Here is a 17,991-nt window from a genome sequence, read left to right as displayed (position 1 = left end):
CCAAGGTTCAGAACAGTGGGAACTAACTATCAACAGTGTCTGCAGTGTTTCTGCAGAAACTCTCAGCAGGGAGGGGGTGGGGGGGTGAGGGGGTGGGGGGGTGGGGGGTGGGCTGCACTTCCAGAGAGGAAGAGGAGAGGGCACACCTAAGCTCAGGGCCTGGCTCCCCAGTGCTGGAATTCGTGGCATTGCACATCTCTTCTGGGAGCAGAAGACTGAAGACACAGTTTTCACTCTGTCCCCCATCTTTCAATTAGGGTGGAGGAAGAAGCTTCTAAGACTCTCTGCATCTCCTTTATCTGATTTCTAGGTGTGTGTGTGTGTGTGTGTGTGTGTGTGTGTGTGTATAAGAGAGAGAGGAGGGAGAGGGGGAGGAGAAGGGAAAGGAGGAGGGGAGGGGGAAGAAAGGAGGATGGAGGGGGGGAGGGAGAGAGAGAATGTGTGTGAGAGAGAAGAGAATAGAAGAGAAGAGAGGAGAGAAGGAGAGGGAGAGGCAGAGACAGAGACTGACTAACTGCCTGTCTGCCTGAATTCTCTGGAGACATCAAGACCCCATTTCCTGTCTCAACCTGGTGCAGGGTCAGGCCCCAGCTGTCATCTTTTCTGTGTGTGTCCTGGAGGCCCTTTCCTCTTCTCTCCCATCTCTGCAGCATATGGGCACTTTCACTTATTACCAGACTGTGGGGGTTTTCTAGTTATCAGGATGCTAAGATTTATTTATTTATACAAGGCCTCCGTATGTATCTCTAGTTGACCTGGAGCTCACTGTGCAAACCAGGATGGCTTTGATTTCACAGAAGTCTGCCTGCCTCTGCTTTTCAAGTGCTGGGACTAAACATGTGTCACTGCATCCAGCAGTGTTTTTAAGAGCCAGGCTCTAACTTCTTCTGCCAATCAGCTGTTAGAGTTTAACTCCAGAGCATCATCTTGCACCCTACAAACAGGTGGGGACACAGTGCAGCCTAGAAGAACAAGGGTAACTCGGCTCGTCTACATTTTTTTCAAAGGGGAAACTGAGTCTAGAATGAGGAGAAGGCTTGGTCAGAGAGGGAATTAGGGGACCAGAAGGAAGGAGAGATACAGGAATGAGGAGACATTAAGTCATCCTATGATCCATGTGACTGTGTGATCCTACTTCTGGGTAAGAGATGGGGGTGGAAAGTGTGTTGGTTAGGTTTGTTAATTTGACACAAATTAGAGACATCTGGGAAGAGGGAACCTCAGCTGAGTAGTTGTCTCTGTCAATTTGGCCTGTAAACAAGTTGGTGGAGCATTTTCTGGATTAGTGTTTGATACAGGAGGAGCCAGTCTACTGTGGGCAGTGCCACCTTTGGACAGGCGGTCCTGGGTCTCACAAGAAAGCAGGCGGAGAAAGTCATACAGAGAGAGCCATGACCCTGCTTTAGTCGATGCCTCTGGGATCCTGCCTTGATTTCCTTCTGTGATAGAGTGTCACTTGGGAGTGTAAGATGAAATAGACCCTTTCTCCTTCAGGTTGCTTTTGGGCAATGTTTTTTCACAGCAGTAAAAAGCAAACAAGAACACCCAGAAAGCTACAGGATCAATGTAGGCCCAGGCCCTGGGTCTCCCTGGCAGAACCTGAAACCTGCTCCCAACCTTGTGGCTTCCCTCACCATCCTCCAAGGTGGTGGCATTGATTTCACTGGAGGAGGGCCCCGTGCCGGCCCGGTTGAAGGCTTGGACCACCACGCCGTATTGAGCGAACTTCTTGAGGTTATCCAGGGTGTAGACCTCACTGTCCCCTGTCGCCTTCATTTCTACAATGCTGTACTGCCCATTGCTGCCAGGGCTGTTCTCCCTGTAGCCAATCTGGTATCCCCGGATGACTCCGTTCTGCAGCTCCTTCTTTGGTGCCTGTGGACCAGGGGAAAGGCCAAGGACAAAGACACAGTGACACTCTGAGCTGTCTTTGTTCTTAGAGCCAAGGGCACATCATTACTCTGTGCCCAGACACTGATAAGCTTCTGTTTCTCTTGGACTGAACCTTTGTGACATTATGGATACCTTGGCCCTCTGTGACCTTGATACTCAGATTCAGATCCACCTCTCACACAACTTTCTATGCTGTTCTTACCAGACTCAATGACTGTCCCCACTCTGGTCCCTCTTCTCTGTCATGTCCTTGTCATCCTCCTTTTTATGAGGCAGCCTTTAGCTGTTATAAGTGTGTTACTAGTGGGTCATTCTGGCCTCTGATTTTTATTCCTTGGCTTCTGACATACTATAGAGTTTGAACATCTAATGTCACCAAGACAAGGTGTATTGACTCTTCAGTGTGTTTGTGCCTAAAATGGTGTCTGTCATAGAGTGTGTTCTATGTCAGTGTGTGTGTGTGTGTGTGTGTGTGTGTGTGAATAAATTGGGCTATTACTTGGATGCTAATGGGTCTAGAAAAACTGAACGTCAGACAAAATGATCTGAGGTGGAGAGATGTAAGCAATAAATTTAAATTTAAAAAGTATCCTTTACTCTTTACTTCCTGTTCACACACACTGGGAGGAACATTATTGATAAAAATGATATGGAAAAACTAGTATCCTCCCCCCATTGCTGGCAGGAATGTCAAGTATTATAACAGTAGTACAAGCAATCTGGCTGTTTCTCAAGCAGCCAGACATTAAGTCATCGTATGATCCATGTGATTGTGTGATCCTACTTCTGGGTCTAAACCCTGCAGGACTGAAAGTAGGAACTCTTGTTACTTGGATGTCTGTGTCCACAAGAGTATTATTTACAGGAGATGAATATATCAACGAGATGTGGCTTATCCACACAGTGGAATATTACGAAGGCATGAGAGGAATGAAATGGTGACATAGGTTACTGGGTAGATGAACTCAGGCAATGCACTGTGTAAAGTGAGCTACTCACAACAGACAGGAAACACTGTTCCCACTGCAGAGGGTTCTGGACTGGGTGAATTCACAGAAATGAGAAACAGAAGTTTCTCGGGGATGGGGGGCAGGTGTTTAGGGGACAGAGTTCAGTTGAGGTAATGGAGAAGCATTGAAAAATAGCTCATGGTGATGGCTACACAGTTCCATGAATGTACTCATCGACACTGAACTGTACTTTTTAAATGAAAGGAAATGGTGTGGTGTGTGCACATGTCATGCATATGTGAGGGTGTGTGCCTATGTGAGGATATGTGCATATGTGGGGACCTAAAGGTCTTCCTTCATAATTCTCTACCTTATTTTTGAGGTAGACTCTATCATTGGTACTTCTGTGCTTCCTTTGTTTTGGCTAAACCCAAGAACTTCCTGTTTCTGCCCCCTCTCCGAAATCCCCCCTTGTACTGGGGTTGCTGATGCATTTGAAGACTAGGCTTTTATGTGGCTTTTGGGGTTAGAGCTCAGGTCTCCATGCTTGCTCACTGAGCCATCTCCCGAGCCTCCTGAACAGTACTCTTAAATATGCCCATGGAGTGTACATTTTATACTAAAAATCTGAAGATAATACAAAGCATAAAATAAAGAGTGCTTGACATTTGGTTGGCTCAGACCTCCCCCCCAGAATAGGCTTTGTCCCCCTAGACATAGTGGCCAGAAGTAGAGCCATGATGAGGGTGGAACATGATGATGGTGGGACATGAGGAGGGTGGGACATGATTGAGAGTGGGACATGATGATGGTGGGACATGATGAGGGTGGACATGATGAGGGTGGACATGATGAGGGTGGGACATGAGGAGGGTGGGACATGATGAGGGTGAGACATGAGGAGGGTGGGACATGAGGAGGGTGGGACATGATGAGGGTGGGACATGAGGAGGGTGGGACATGATGAGGGTGGGACATGAGGAGGGTGGAGCCCGTGGGCAGCCCAAAGATGAAAGGTCTGAGATGTCAAGAGGGTGGGAAGGGAGGACCGATCCCAGAGGGCAGGAAGAACAGAGCAGAGATCATTTTAGCAGCATGAGTCCAGGCTGGGAAACATTCTCACCCCAAGCTTGAGTCTTGATATAAACTTGGCTACATGTAACCATGTACATATACAGGTGTCTTAGAGGAGGCATAGACACATGAGCACCGGTATTTGGCAGGATATTACATGACACCCCCACCACGGGTGTGTGATCCATGCCTGTGCAGTGCTATGAACATATGTTCAGATCCCTCCAAACACAGCCTAATCCCCACACCTGCCCGTGGCCAGATGCAGTTCGATCCTCAAATAGAAACCGGCTTCTTTAGGGACAGGGCCTGCCCAACGTTAAATTGAGATAACACAGCCACTTCTATGCATATAAAACCAGCTAGAACCAGAGTTTTGAAGACAATGAAGTTAATTTAAGAGCCCACCTATTATTGTACTAAAAAATAGTGAGATAAAAAAACAATTAAGTTCGTAAAATAGCCCCACTGTTTCTTTTAATTCAATGAATGTTTTAAATTAATTGCATTTTTAAGATCATTGTTAACTCAATAGAATTAAGTTTTTAATTTAATGTAATTGTTTTGAACTCACTAAATAGGTGTGTGTGTGTGTGTGTGTGTGTGTGTGTTTAATTGACTTTTTGCTATTGCCTGAATCGTCTTCTCTCTGCACTTGGGCAATTCTGCACACTAGCCTGAAAGTGGGAAGATCTGTGCAGCTGGGGCTTGTGCACACTCAAGCACACACTTAGATACCGGAGGCACACACTCATCTTCAAGAGCACAATCCACTCATCCCTACACACTTCATACACTCTGCTATTGCACGCACACAGTTATGTCCTTGTACAGTACCACACTGCCTTACACAGCCAGGACTATATATCCCATAGTCCAGCCCTGTACTTACCACAGAGTATTGTCTGCACCATGCATACACCTGTATACTTGACCCAGGACTATCTCTGTCTAGTTATATCTCTGTGCATATAACCCAGGGCTATCTATATCACAACAGACACCTGTCCACCTGACCTGGGGACATGTAAACCATGATAGGCGTGTACACAAACCCACAACTATGCACACTGGCGGAAGCCCTGGGCAGGCACTCAAGTGCCCCTGATGTACATGTATATTTCACAGATTTATCCAAATCTTGACATACCTTCCTCTCCCTGTCACTTTTCTCTCTTCTTCCTTTTCTTTCTCCCTACATCTCTCTCCTTCCCAAACATGCACTCGGGATTTAAATCAATCTTAACAATATTTCTCTGAAGCATTAAGAAATCAATAGGGCTGATTGCAAATTTATGTCATAAAGTAGGGGTGATCCATCTCACAGAGAGTCTTAAAACGGAGTGACTTATCTTTCAAGTGAATCTTTATTTTTCATTAATCTGTTCTCGGTGTGAAAAAAAAATCCCCATGAGAAGTCAGTGCCCAAATTTATTGACTCGCTGGCTCATTCTGAAGTTCTAACTTTCTAATCAATTTTATTTTTCATTATGAGACTTTAGAGAAATAAATTTGATTCTAAATTTTTATCGACCTCGGCTCTGGGTCAGAACTTTGTAGCAAATGCCTCGGTGGTGTTTTACACAGTTCTCTGGCTCCACCTCGGGGCTCCCTCTGTGTAGTCCCCAGAGATGAGTTTAGAACCGAGATGCTGACAGGAATGGGGGCGGGGAATTGGCTTTACCTTCAGCTTCTGGAAAAGCTCTGGGGCCCAGATCTGAATCTCGAGGGCTTTTACTAGGGGGCACGTCTGTGGGGAATTTCTAAGATCAGGTTAACAGAGACGGGAGGATTCATCCTAAATGGGAGTGGCTCCCTTCATGGACAGCCCTACTGAATGAAGAGTAGAAGGTAAGCTTGCTGACTGTGCACACTACCTATGTGCCTTCCCCACCATGGTGAACTGATTCCTCAAACTGGGAGCCCAAACCAACCTTCTGTCCTTAAGTTGCTGATGTTAAGTATTTTATCATAGCAACAAGAAAAGAAGCTGATACAAGGCACCAGGCACATCTTCTGGCTGTTTCTCTCAGGAGGGAAGAGACATGCTGTGTCAGCATGCACACACATATGGAAGACTGATTACTGTGAAGCTGAAGCCACCCCAAGGTCCATGTCAAGACTGGAGGACCGAGGTCATGTCCAAAGAAGCCTACCCCCCACCCCAAGAACTCTGTTCAGTATACAGTAGTAGAGAGATGGGTCTGGGAATTCAGTCTGTGGCTTGGACTCTGCCTTATACCTGAGCAACTATAGGCCACCTGGAATCTCAACACCCTAGGCCTCCTCAGCTGGCTGTTGATGAAAGTACCTTTCCAGTCACCCTCAAGACAGAAAGGGCCAGATGAGTTCATGTAGGAGTAAGCCCTGGGGACTGGGTGCTGCAGAGTTTCAGGAAGGCATAGAGCTACTGGGTCATCTGTGTATGTGGAAGAGCAGAGGACAGGGCCAGAGGTCCCCAAGAATACCCCAATTCTTGGTCCTGCCCATCTCTCGGCTTATCCATGGAGCCTCCTCTAAGACATCCTTAAGCAGCAGCTGTGTACACTGCTGCTTTGCAGGGACTGTGTACACTGGCCACTGACCTCTTTTCTCTGAAACGTTCCCAGGCCTAGAAGGTTTTAGCATTTCAGAAATAACCCTGGACTGGAGAGATGGCTCAGTGGGTATGCGTAGGCACTTGCTGCTAAGTGTGTTTGTTTGAATTGTATCACACAGACCCATGTGGTTGAAGAAGATAACCAGCTCCCGTGAGTTATTTTTGCCCTCTGCCTTCAGCATATGTGCTGTGGGACACAGGAGTGTGAGAGTACACACATACACACACACACACACACACTCACACACTCACTCACTCACTCACTCACTCACACTCCTCTCTGATTTTACCCTGATGCCTTAGGTGGAGAACTTTGCACAAGATGAAACCGAGTCCCTACCCTCTGTTACCACATTGGGTTGAAAGATGAACTGCTACATAGGTAGAACCACATTGGCACTGGCAAGTTCTTCATATCATCCCTTGCCAGATGTGGTCCCTTACCAGATGGCCAGGATGTAAGGGAGCACTGATTGAGAAGAGACCTTCCCTTTACCCTCCTCTCCTCCTGCCCTTTGACTGTGCTAATGAAAAACAGGCATAGGCACTGGATGTAAAGAGACTAGTGAGCCTGCCATATTCACAGGTGGACAGGGGAGGGGCAGGCAAGATGGCTTCTCACTTACCTTCCAGGTCACCTGGATGCTCTGTGAAGTCACTGGTTGCAAGGTGACATCCATGGGAGGCCCATCGGGAGCTGGGGATACAGAAGAAGCAACACTGAGTCACATCTTGGGAGAGGAAACAACCATGTGTCCTCATGTCCACCTGAAGAACCGCGGAGGAGGGGCAAGTTTACACACAGGTGACAGAGTTGGTAGCTGTTTATCAGAGTGGGACCTGGTAGTTTTACCTTTATAATCATTCACAACACTGTGCTCCAGTGTCTTGGGAATGTTTCTGTATCGTTTTGTTTTACAATAACACAATTTTACAATAACTTAAGAAAGTACAGCAAGAGAAATCTTGTTTAAATTTTTATCAAGGCTCTGCGGCTAGGTGGACAGCTGTCAGTATTGGGTTTGTAACTCCAAAGGCATGTGTTCTATTCCCAGAACCTGTGTAAAAAATGTGAATGTAGTGGTAACACTGCCAGCCCCAACTCCAGGCAGGCAGAAGCAGACAGATCCCTGGGGCTTGCTGGCCAGCCAGCTTAGTCTGTTTAGGGGATTTAGGCCAGTGAGAGACTTTGTCTCAAAAAAGGGTGGATAGCACCTAAGGAACCTACCTAAGGCTGTCCTCTGGCCCCGATATACACCCATATACAAGGGTGTATGCATCTGCTTGTTCCTCCTAGCCTCCCGCCCTCCCCCCACAACACCTTACCCATACACACTGTGACAGAGGTCACTGGCCCAGAGAACTCAGACTCCTTGCCTTGCAGAGCCCTGAATCTTTTTCCCCCCACGTGGGTTGGAGCCCAGGAAAGCAAGGCAGGACCACGGACAGCTCCCCCAAACCAAGAGGGAAAACCATCAAAAACAACCCCTCAGAAAAGAACTGTGGCTTCTCTATGACTCATAAAACACGTTTCTGGAGCTCTCTCTATTCTCCTGAAACGACAAGCCCCTGTGAATAAGCAGGGTTGCTGGAGGCTGGTGCCCGTGAGTTCCAAGACTGTGGGCAGTGGGGGCAGGGTACAAGACAGGCTTACCAGCTTCTTCTGTACTAATAGTAAGCTCCTTGCTTGGCTCGCTGCGCCCAATCTTGTTGAAGGAGTACACGCGGATGCTGTACACCGATGCTGGGTGTAAGTCAACGATATTTGCCTGGTTGATGGTTGGGGAGATGTTACGTGTGGACTGCTTAAAATCCCAGGAATCTGTAAAGGAGACCACCATTTCAAAACACACACAGCCTTGAAAACTCTGGGACCTGTCCCCACCCCAGCCTCGAGTGTCAACCTATGCTAGTTCCAGCTTGGATGTTGATGTCCAGCTTACACCAACAGCAAGGGGGGGGGGAGCGAAAGCCTTAATTTCACAGGGACTATAAAGAGTCCTTTTGAAGATGCTCCAGCTTGGGAGAAGTCAGCCTTTCCTTTGCCCTGACAAGCCTGTGGGCTAAACTGAAGATGAGGTTAGACAAGATGCTTGCTAATGTCCACTAAGGTCATTATTTGCTCAGTATCCCTGAGTCTGATGGACAGTACCTTTCTTATTGCATCTTTTGGTACATCTGAGACCTACCATTCTGGCTATGAGATACCCATTCACCCAGTGTCCCTGTGGGAGAGGGGGTGTGAGGACCCCTCCCCTTCCTCCTGCTCCCTGCTTCTGTATCTCCCTTTCTTCTGCACCTGTGACAGGATCTGAGAGTTCCGTGTGAGGCTGGAGGGAACAGATCAAGTGCCAGAGGGCACAGCCCAACCCTACCCTCTTTTCTCTAGCAGTTACAAAAATGTAAGGTATCAGAATCTTCAGACTGAGGGGCCAACAAAAGGATTAATGTGTTCACAATTCAATTCATGCAAGGAGACTGGCAGTCCATTCCAGGGCTAATGTTTAGCAAAATTGTAGAACATGGAAAATGCAAAGGTAAATGCAACTCAGGGATCCCGTGGCTGTAAACATTATGCATCTCCAGAGGAACTGAGCCATCCACCCGTGCTTGCTGTCCCCACCAGTTACAATCATGGCTGAGCCAGGACTTTCCCAACCCAGAGCGCTTGATCAAGTTCCTCCCTCCCCCTTAGTACTCTGGGAGAAAATGGAAAAGACCAAGAAAGCCAACTGAGAGTAAAGCTTAAAAGTATTCTCTGGGCATGCTCAGATATCCCTGCCCATGCTAGCCGTCTGTGCCTGGAAATCCACTGTGGCATACAGTGTTCTGAAACAGTCTCAGCGGAGAAGACTAAACCACATTTCTACAGTTTAATTCTGAAGGCAGGAAAGGAGGCTACAACTGTAGGCAGATTCTAGTTTTAATGCATGTGTGTATGCTTGCATGTGTGCGCCCGAGTGTGTTAGCATGGGTGTGGAGGATAACCTCAGTGTTCTTCAGTTACCTTCTACTATAGTTTTGTTTGAGACAGGGGCTCTCACTGAACCTAGAACTCACTATCAGGTTAGACCGCTTTGCTTGCAGCGGGATCCTCCTGTTGCTGCTTCCCCCTAATGCTGGGTTGCAAGTGCGTGCCACTATGCTTGACATTTTAATCTGGCGTCTGGGGACTGAATTCTGGTCCCCGTGTTTGCTACTGAGTGGCCTATCTCTCAGCCCTTAAGAAGATTTTTAAAACTTTTTGCTACATTTTAAAATAAATGTGTGAATCTCTGTATGTGTGTGCGTATGCGTACATACATGTGTGCATACAATACAGGGAATTATGTGCATATGGAGGTGAGAGGACAACTTGCAGGAGTCAGTTTTCTCTACCATGTAAGTCTGAGCCAGCTTGACAGACCAAAGTACATATATACATGCATGCAAGCATGCACACACACACACACACACACACACACACACACACACACACACGTATGTAGCCTGACCATGTCAGAATCCTACGATTTCATTTCTGGTTAAATGAGGTCTCGAGTCCTTTAAAAACACAGCTTTCAGCTGCACAGGCTTAGCATCTGTGAAGGGCATCGGCCCAATTCCAGCCTGTAGTTTTGCATTTAATTAATCGGTTGCTGAAGCCAAACTAACAACATGGCAGGCTGTGGATGCTCTGAAACACATTATTTTCTTCTTGTCTTTAAAAGCACCCCAGCCTCCCAGACAGTCACTCTGTGGCTGTCAGGTGAAGCTAGAATTGCAAATAGCAGGCCCCTACCTGCCGTGGACACCCCTTTGATTTGGGATGGAACAGAGTAGCCATGTGGAGGCAGGTGCTCATGGCTCTGTATGTGGGGTCCTGGGAACTGCTGCCAGCTCACAAATCACATTGGGCTTGCCTGTGTTTATGGGAGCGGGAGAGTGATCAGAAGTCAGTGCATTCATTTTTGATGAGCACAGGCAAAGGGAAGAGCCGCGTGGGATGTGTCTGAAAACAGGGGCCACAAAGATGTACTGACATCCACCAGGCACCGGTGTGGTTCCAGGGACAGCGGTGGGTGACTTAGATATGCATCGTTGACTCATTGTGCCTTCCTCTGATGTCAGTGCTGTATCTCCACTGCACGGGGGCCTCTGCATCAGCAAGTCCCATCATCCACTTGGCCTGTCGATGGGCCCTGCACATATCACCCTCCTCTTCCCCCTTTTCTCTGGACCGCCCCTCTCTAGGCTTTCTGAGAAAACCCTTGAATTCTGCTTCTCTCCCAGGCCTGTTCTGCTGGCTCTTGGCAGCTGCAGCCCACTAAGCCTACCCCCAGAGGACACTTGCTTCCAGGTTTCAATCCATGGCCTCCTCCTCATATACCACACACGCCTCACACACAGGCTTCTCTGGTGTCACTTTGGACTCTCCACTCTGTCTCCTCTACCACTCACTGAGTCTGGTAGCCTTTATGCCCCATGTGCTCTTGACTATATAAGGGCTCCACTAATATCCCTAACCTGGCCCAAATCATCATTGTCACCTCTTGGTTTTTCTCTCCCAGTCTTCTCTCCAGTTAATTGTGTGTCTGTTACCCCTCCCCCCTTCTAGATGCTCTGGACCCCACAGATGTCATTCCTTCTGCAACTATGGCTGAGCCCCTCTCAAGGGTGTGTGCTGTACTTAGGCTCCTTTCGAAGTGCAAGTCGGATGCTGTCATCTCCTCTTACGAAGCTCTTCAGTCTGTTTCCCTTGCTACTGGGTAAAGAGGAAGTTTTACAATAGGACCAAGCCCTGTAGCCTGGCTCTTGTCCACCCCCTCAGCCTCCTATAAAGGTCTCGTTATAGCCGTCGTAGTTTGGAGCTCACGGTTCTAGGAGCATTGCCCAAGAAGCCCTCTGAAGACAGAAGTCATGTCTAAAGCTTTGGTCCTTACCCCCAAGTTTCAAGTATTGACGTCTCAAAACCTGTCACTGGCTTTTAGATCAAAGCCATCGTTTTTGGATTTTTACTTTGAATTTGGAGTTCCTCTGTTTTGTCTTTCCTTCCCCATCTTCCTCCTTTGCCAGTCACGGGAATGAAGGGGATGGGCTGTTCCAGATAGCAGCTCTTCATTTTCTCTTGTCACTTGTTAGTAGGTAGATTTGACCTTGTGTCCCTACCTCCCCACCTCACTCTCCCCACTTTTTTTAGTTTTTCAAGACAGTTTCTTTTTGTCCCCTTGGCTGTCCCAGAGCTTGCTCTGTAAATCCTCAGACTCACAGAGATCCACCTGCCTCTGTCTCCTGAGTGCTGGGATTAAAGGTGTTCACCACCACCACCACCTCGCTCCCAAATCATTTTTTTTTTTTAATGTTGGTTTAAAACACCTCTCTCCTGGAGACCCATCATGGTTAATGCATCCAAGTCATGTTTGGAGGGCTCTCCTGAGTTTCCAGACTTGATCATGGCCGTCTCTCTGATGCTGAACAGTTGAACTCAGGGGCCTGTTTTCTTCTCTCTAGGAGCATTGCACTGGATTTGGTGAATATTGTCTCTAATATTCCCTTTCATATGTGCCTGCATTGCCCAGATTAACATATTTCATTAAGGGCTCTCTCATCCTTTCTTCATCAAAGGGTTTATGATACAAAATATTCTTCTTAGAAAAGTAAGGAAGAAGCTGGGGGGATGGTTGTACCTATTGCTCATAAGACTGCTTGCTGAAAGGAGCCTGGGCTTTGGCCGTTTTAGGAGCCACTTTACCTCAGAGGGTTCAGGGGAAGAAAAGATGCCTCAAGGGGAACATGAATCCAGTCTCTCTGCTGAGTCCCCCCGCCCAGCCCTGTGCATTCCACTTCCGAAGCACACCTCCTTGAATGCACTCTCTCAGTGGCACAAAGATTCTTGGTGGTGGGGGTGTCACAGCAGCAAGTGGCAACATCTCAGGACCAGCCACACCCCAGTTCCCACAGAACAACATACTAAACCATGATGGCTCTTGCCATGGGGCCAGCACAGTCCCCAAGTTGGCTGGCCCCCAAGACAGTGTTCTGGGCTTTGAGGGCTATCCTCCGACAAGCCAGTCCCGGCTCTGTGCTTGGTGAGCAGAGGCAAACGTGGCATCTGCATTTTTCAGTGCACACGTGGCACCATCTGATAGATTTGTGTGGACGGTGCTATTTATCATTCAGATTCATGTATTATTACTCTACTGCCTGGGGCCGGGAAGAGACAGCACGAACACGGTGGCTTAGAAAGGGCAGGCTTGGTAATTTCCCTTGGAAAATTAGCATGATGAGCAATGTGGCAGAAAACCTGGCCAAGGAGCAGGGCATCGTGAGCAGATGGTTGAGACCCAGCTTGGGTGTGGTCTGGGACAGGAGGCCGAAGGGAGGGGGCAGAGACACAAAAGAGAGCCGTGGAAGGTTTTACGTTCCATTCATCCTCACGACTTCCCTGAGAATGAAGGATTCCCATCTCCCCTTTGCATAGTGTTAGGGCTAAGGCTTGTGAGCTTGCCTAGCATTGAAGAGGTCCTGGCTTGCTCAGTCCCCAGCACCACAAAACAAAAAGCAAGAATTCTATCTATGGTACTGCAAACTCATGATCTTAGCATTTAGGAGGATGAGTCAGGATGATAGCAAGTTTGAGGACAGCCTGAGCTATAGAGAGAGTTTTGGGACAGCCTAGCTTCAGGACAAGAACTTGGCTCAAAAATCACCCTACCGTCTAAGAAAAACACAGAGAAATGTTCAAAGATGCTTAAAAATATTTGCTAAGGGTCACACAATTCTGATATTTGGTCACTCCAAGTCTGCAGTTTTAGAAATGACTGTCATCTCCCTATTTCCATAGATACAAAACAGTGAGATTACATAACACACACACACATACATACACACACACAAACATAAAAACACGCTCATACACACAGGCACACACACAGGTACACACACAAACACTCTCACACACAGGCACACACACAGGCACACACACACACACACACACACACACACACACACACACACACACACACATGCCCACTTCCTTCTTTTGAGTCATTCTTCTGTTCCCTTGGATACAGTCCTCCATCCTCATGTGATACAGTTAACAGTGAATTGCATTTGATTGGATAGTGCTGTGTAATGGTTCTGAAAGTGTGTGTGCCTGCGTGTGCCATTTATGTTCTCTCTCCAAGGGCAACATCCTGCTTCTTAATTCATTCTCTTTTTTTTTCTACTACATGACTTTTGCATGATTCTAGGGGCAGCGGGCAGATTGGCATGCAGTCCATGCGGATGACTGACAGACATAAATTTCAGTCTGTGAGTCCCATAGGGCTCTAAACTGCCACATGAGGTATTTGAGCTACTGGGGAGGGTGGATTACAGTTGCCAGGGGCTCCCTCTAGCCTTGTGCCAGCTGCTTCTAAACATTTCCACAGCCTTCCTCCATTAGGCATTCTTTCTGCACCCACTTTATAGATGGGGAGACTGCACCCTGCTCACACCCTTTGTCTCGGTGGCAGTGAGCTGAAGCTCTCATGGAGCCCTTGCACCACTGTGCCACAATGTGCCAGATGCTTGGTTGGGTGAGCTCTTCTGGAGCAGGTCTCTGGATCTCTTTAAGTATGCAAAGCGTGTGTGGGGTGTGTGTGAAGTTTTACTCCACCCTTCCCACCGCTGTCCAGCCTATTCCTCACGGTACTTTATTCAGTAAGAGCCAGAGGAGGATGGGGTAGAGAGATGTGATATAGACGTATTGAAGAATGACATTTTCCCTGGCTGCCTCTCTTCTACATCTCCTCCCGGATGGGTGATGCTCTCAGTGAGTGTTCCTCATCATCTGAGCTGAGCAGTGCCCTAGGAAGAGCTTCCATACATTAAAGAGGTTTGTCTCGGGAAGGGGCGAGTTAGGGAACGGGCAGCGGTGCAGTCAGGGGGAAGGGCAGAGCAGTAGTTACAAAGAACACAGGAGCAGGGAGCCAAGATCTCCCAGGCACCCGCTACCCACTGACTGGACATCACCCCACAGAAGTGACGTGTGCCTCTGGGAGGCTCCTGCTCAGCTTCTTGAGAGGCCTGGGTGTGAGTCAGACACGCTCACCCTCCTTACACCTCTGTCTCTGCTGTTATGATTTGCAGGGCTTCAAGTACCTCTTTGCTCTGCTGTCGGATGCCAGGTTTTAGCATGCATCCATCCTTGTGGGGGCTGTGCTGCTCAAGCCTCTTGGGAGCTCAGACATGGCTGCACAGAGCAGAAGCTCAGCGTGAAGGCTGTCCTCCGTTCCTGCTCCAAAGCACACCTGCAGCCACAGTGTGGTGCCAATGGATGGGGTACGTGAAACCTGAGCTGCGCTTTGCCTGGCTCCGAGCTTCTTCTCTCTGCAGGTAGCATGTTCTACCAGTTAGTCCTCTAGACCTAGCTTAGTGAAGCGTCCACCAGGGACCAGGCGGGGCCTTTCCTGATGATCCTTGGCAGCGGTACTTCTTCACTGTGTTCAGTGTGATTCCTGGGTGTCTGTAGCTAGACTGGAGCATGTCACAGCACCTCACAGTGATTTGACGGCAGCTTAGAGCCTCTGGGGCTGTAGAAGAAGGCTCTGGAAATGCTCTGGGAGTAGGGACTCAGTGACTCCATCTTACTGATCTCCAAGGCACTCACCATCCCAAACCAAGACCATTCTGGTGATCCTGCAAACCCATGACATCCCCACAGAGCACTTGACACTAGGAACCTATAAATCAGACCACGAGAGAGAATCAAGCTCCAAGGGATCAATCTTTTCCTGCCATCAGTATATCTCGATCTGTAGCCTCGCTTCCTAAGCTAGCCATTGTCCCCTCTCTTCTGGAGGGGTGGCTGTACACATGGGGGTGCTGGTGATTCTGTGTCAGGTGGGTGCTGCTCCTTCGCAGAGGCACAGGCAGGCTGCATACCACCAAGGGCCCCAGTAGGCAAACCCTCAGCATCTGTCTCAGCACCTACCTGATTTATTCTTGTATTCAATATCAAAGCCGGTGATGATGCTGTTTCCATCAAATCTCTGAGTCCAGCGCAGGTTCATGCTCCGGGCCTTCACCTCCCGGATCTCCAGCTCTGGGGGGTCAGGGGGCTCTGGGCAGGGAACAAAGAGGAACAAAGGTGAGATAGTAGCAGGCAGCTGTGGGCCTCTGGGCCCTAGGGAAGGTGACCGGGAGGGTGGGCTGGTGAACGGACCTTGCACAGTGAGCTGGATCAAACCCCGGTCCTCTCCATATGAGTTGATTGCATGGCAGCTGAAGAACACGGAGTCCCCACGGTCAGCTGGCTTGAGCTGAGACAGGACCAGCAGGAACAGCAAAGAGAGGAAACAGGAAGAGTATTTTAGAGGGGACATTTAGGGTGACTGGGGGGGGGAGACTCAGAGGGGTTCTATCTAAGACATCTCTCTTTGCAGAGGGATTGAGATATGCACACAGAGAACTCCAGCAGGGAGGAAGGGTCACAGAGGAGACTTGGAACCCACATAAAAATAGCTATGGTTGTCAGACAGGAGACAGGGTGAAGTTCGGATGCAGAAATTTTTCGGTGGGAATGGTAGGTACCTTGTGAGGGGTAAGGGCTCCCAGCCTCCCATTTGCCTCCTTTGGATAGAGATGAAAGGTGCTCCTAGGCTTGGGACTGGGCACCCACCTTAAGTGTGGAGACCACCTCATCGCCGTTGTCCTTGGTAGCGATGGCATACCGCATGACGCGGTCGGGATCGATGACCGTGTCCCCCTTCTCCCAGCGGATTATGATGGGCCGCTCGCCACGTGCGGTGCAGTTCAGCTCCTTGGCGTGGCCCTTGATGGCAATAGTGGTGTTGGGGTGGGATGTGATCATAGCTGGGACTGAGGAAGAAGAGGCAAGGGGATGTGACTATCTCAAGACCAGTCCAGAGAGGCAGGAGGTGACCACATGGCAGAGGTTCCGTTCCTTGCTCTGTCCCACCCCTGGCTACCCTGGATGTCCCGCCTCTAAGCTCTGCCCTTGCTGCCCAGCCTCAGAGGGCTTCCTCCCAGGAAGGGGCACCTCCTGTCCCTTGGTATCCATGCCTGGAACTTTCCTCCCCTTCCCCTTACATTTCCGGGACCTTTCTACTGACACCAGTTTATTTTACATGCGCGACACAGTTACAAAGAAAACCAGTTATACTGAAATACAGCTGTGCAAATATTAAAAACACTAACAAGCAAACTTTGGATATTGTTTATCACACACCAGTATGTTCTGCTCTTATTCTTTATGAGATGAGATCTGGTGGCAGGCCTTATAATTACTGTCTTATATACCCTGCTTTTGCAGCAGTGATGATCATGAAGGCTATTTTGAGAGGTCTACAATAAATATGACATGACGTGAAAATATTTGTACATTTCTACAGGTGACAGTATCACACACACACATATACACACACACTGTTACTGCTGTGGTTTTTAGCCTATGTTCACTGGGATCACTAAATTTCAGTTTGAGGCTAACATCAAAAGATGTGAGTTCTCCACACTCAAACATCTGGCCCCATGGAATCATCTCTTTGATGTCTGGAGCTTCTGTGGACCCCGGGTTCAGGATCATGCTCTAAGGCCAGGGTCTCTGTATGTCAGAGGGACTGAGGTACGTTTAGCTCCAATTTGTTCCACAAGGACATTATGAAAGATCTTTTAGCAGCAATAGGAAGGTCCACCCACCCTGCCCCACCTGCTGATCCTGTGGTTTTACCAAGGCAGAGCCAAGACCCTGGTTGGTCCTTAAGAGGCCCTTTCCACTCGCCTGACAAGGAGCTTTACCAGCAGCTGGGCCTCCTATGGACTTACGTGTCTTGACCAGAAACAGGGAAGGAGGATGGTCTATGCCCCCTGCTCAATTCAGAACAATGTGTTCTGGGCTCACCCACGATCATGAAGCACAGTGCCACGCCTTGAATAACATATTCCTGACCTCCCAAATGGGGGAACTGGGAAGATAGATCTAATTGTGGGCAACAGGAACAAGGGAGGTGTCTGAGGAGTGTTTCTAGAAATGCATGAGAGGACCCAGTCCACACTTGCGAGGGGCATTCTCCATGACCTAGGATATGGAGTCTGCTCACAGTTGGTTCTGCAGATCAGAGAGTAGCTCACTGTTCACCATCACTGGCTTGTTGGTGTGGTGGTGCATGAAAGAGATCCTGTCTTCTCTTGTTTCCAAACTTGGTCCACTGGCATAAAGCCTGCTCCTTTCCAGTGACTCCGCTGATTCCTCTGCCTCCTCCAGTGTTCTCCTGGAACACTTGTTCTGTTTTCTTGTTGTGCTTGAATAGGTGTGTGTGTGTGTGTGTGTGTGTGTGTGTGTGTGTGTGTGTGTATACCCCAGAGCCCAGGAAGAGGCCCTTGATGTCAGCTATTGAGCTCAGAGCTCATCGATATGGTCAACCAGTCTGACCAGCTAATCCTAGGGATACCACTGTCTCTGTTTCCCTAGTTCGGGGCTTACAGTGATGC

At 48.6% G+C, this 17,991-nt stretch overlaps 1 protein-coding gene across 1 annotated transcript in view; it reads right to left on the bottom strand.

The window, feature by feature from the left end:
* DSCAML1 (DS cell adhesion molecule like 1) overlaps positions 1-17,991 on the bottom strand; it is a gene marked incomplete at both ends in the record, with an annotated part of 302,088 nt that overhangs the window by 29,651 nt on the left and 254,446 nt on the right. The window contains 6 exons of the mRNA XM_080930658.1: positions 1,635-1,875; positions 7,143-7,213; positions 8,171-8,338; positions 15,473-15,601; positions 15,704-15,800; positions 16,160-16,359. Of these exons, the coding sequence (XP_080786784.1) occupies positions 1,635-1,875; positions 7,143-7,213; positions 8,171-8,338; positions 15,473-15,601; positions 15,704-15,800; positions 16,160-16,359 (906 nt within the window). The remainder of the gene's footprint in view (positions 1-1,634; positions 1,876-7,142; positions 7,214-8,170; positions 8,339-15,472; positions 15,602-15,703; positions 15,801-16,159; positions 16,360-17,991) is intronic.

Source organism: Micromys minutus (assembly GCF_963924665.1).
Source record: "Micromys minutus genome assembly, chromosome: 16".
NCBI lineage: Eukaryota > Metazoa > Chordata > Mammalia > Rodentia > Muridae > Micromys > Micromys minutus.
The sequence above is the reverse complement of the archived record's forward strand: the minus strand, read 5'-3'. Positions and strand labels throughout refer to the sequence as shown.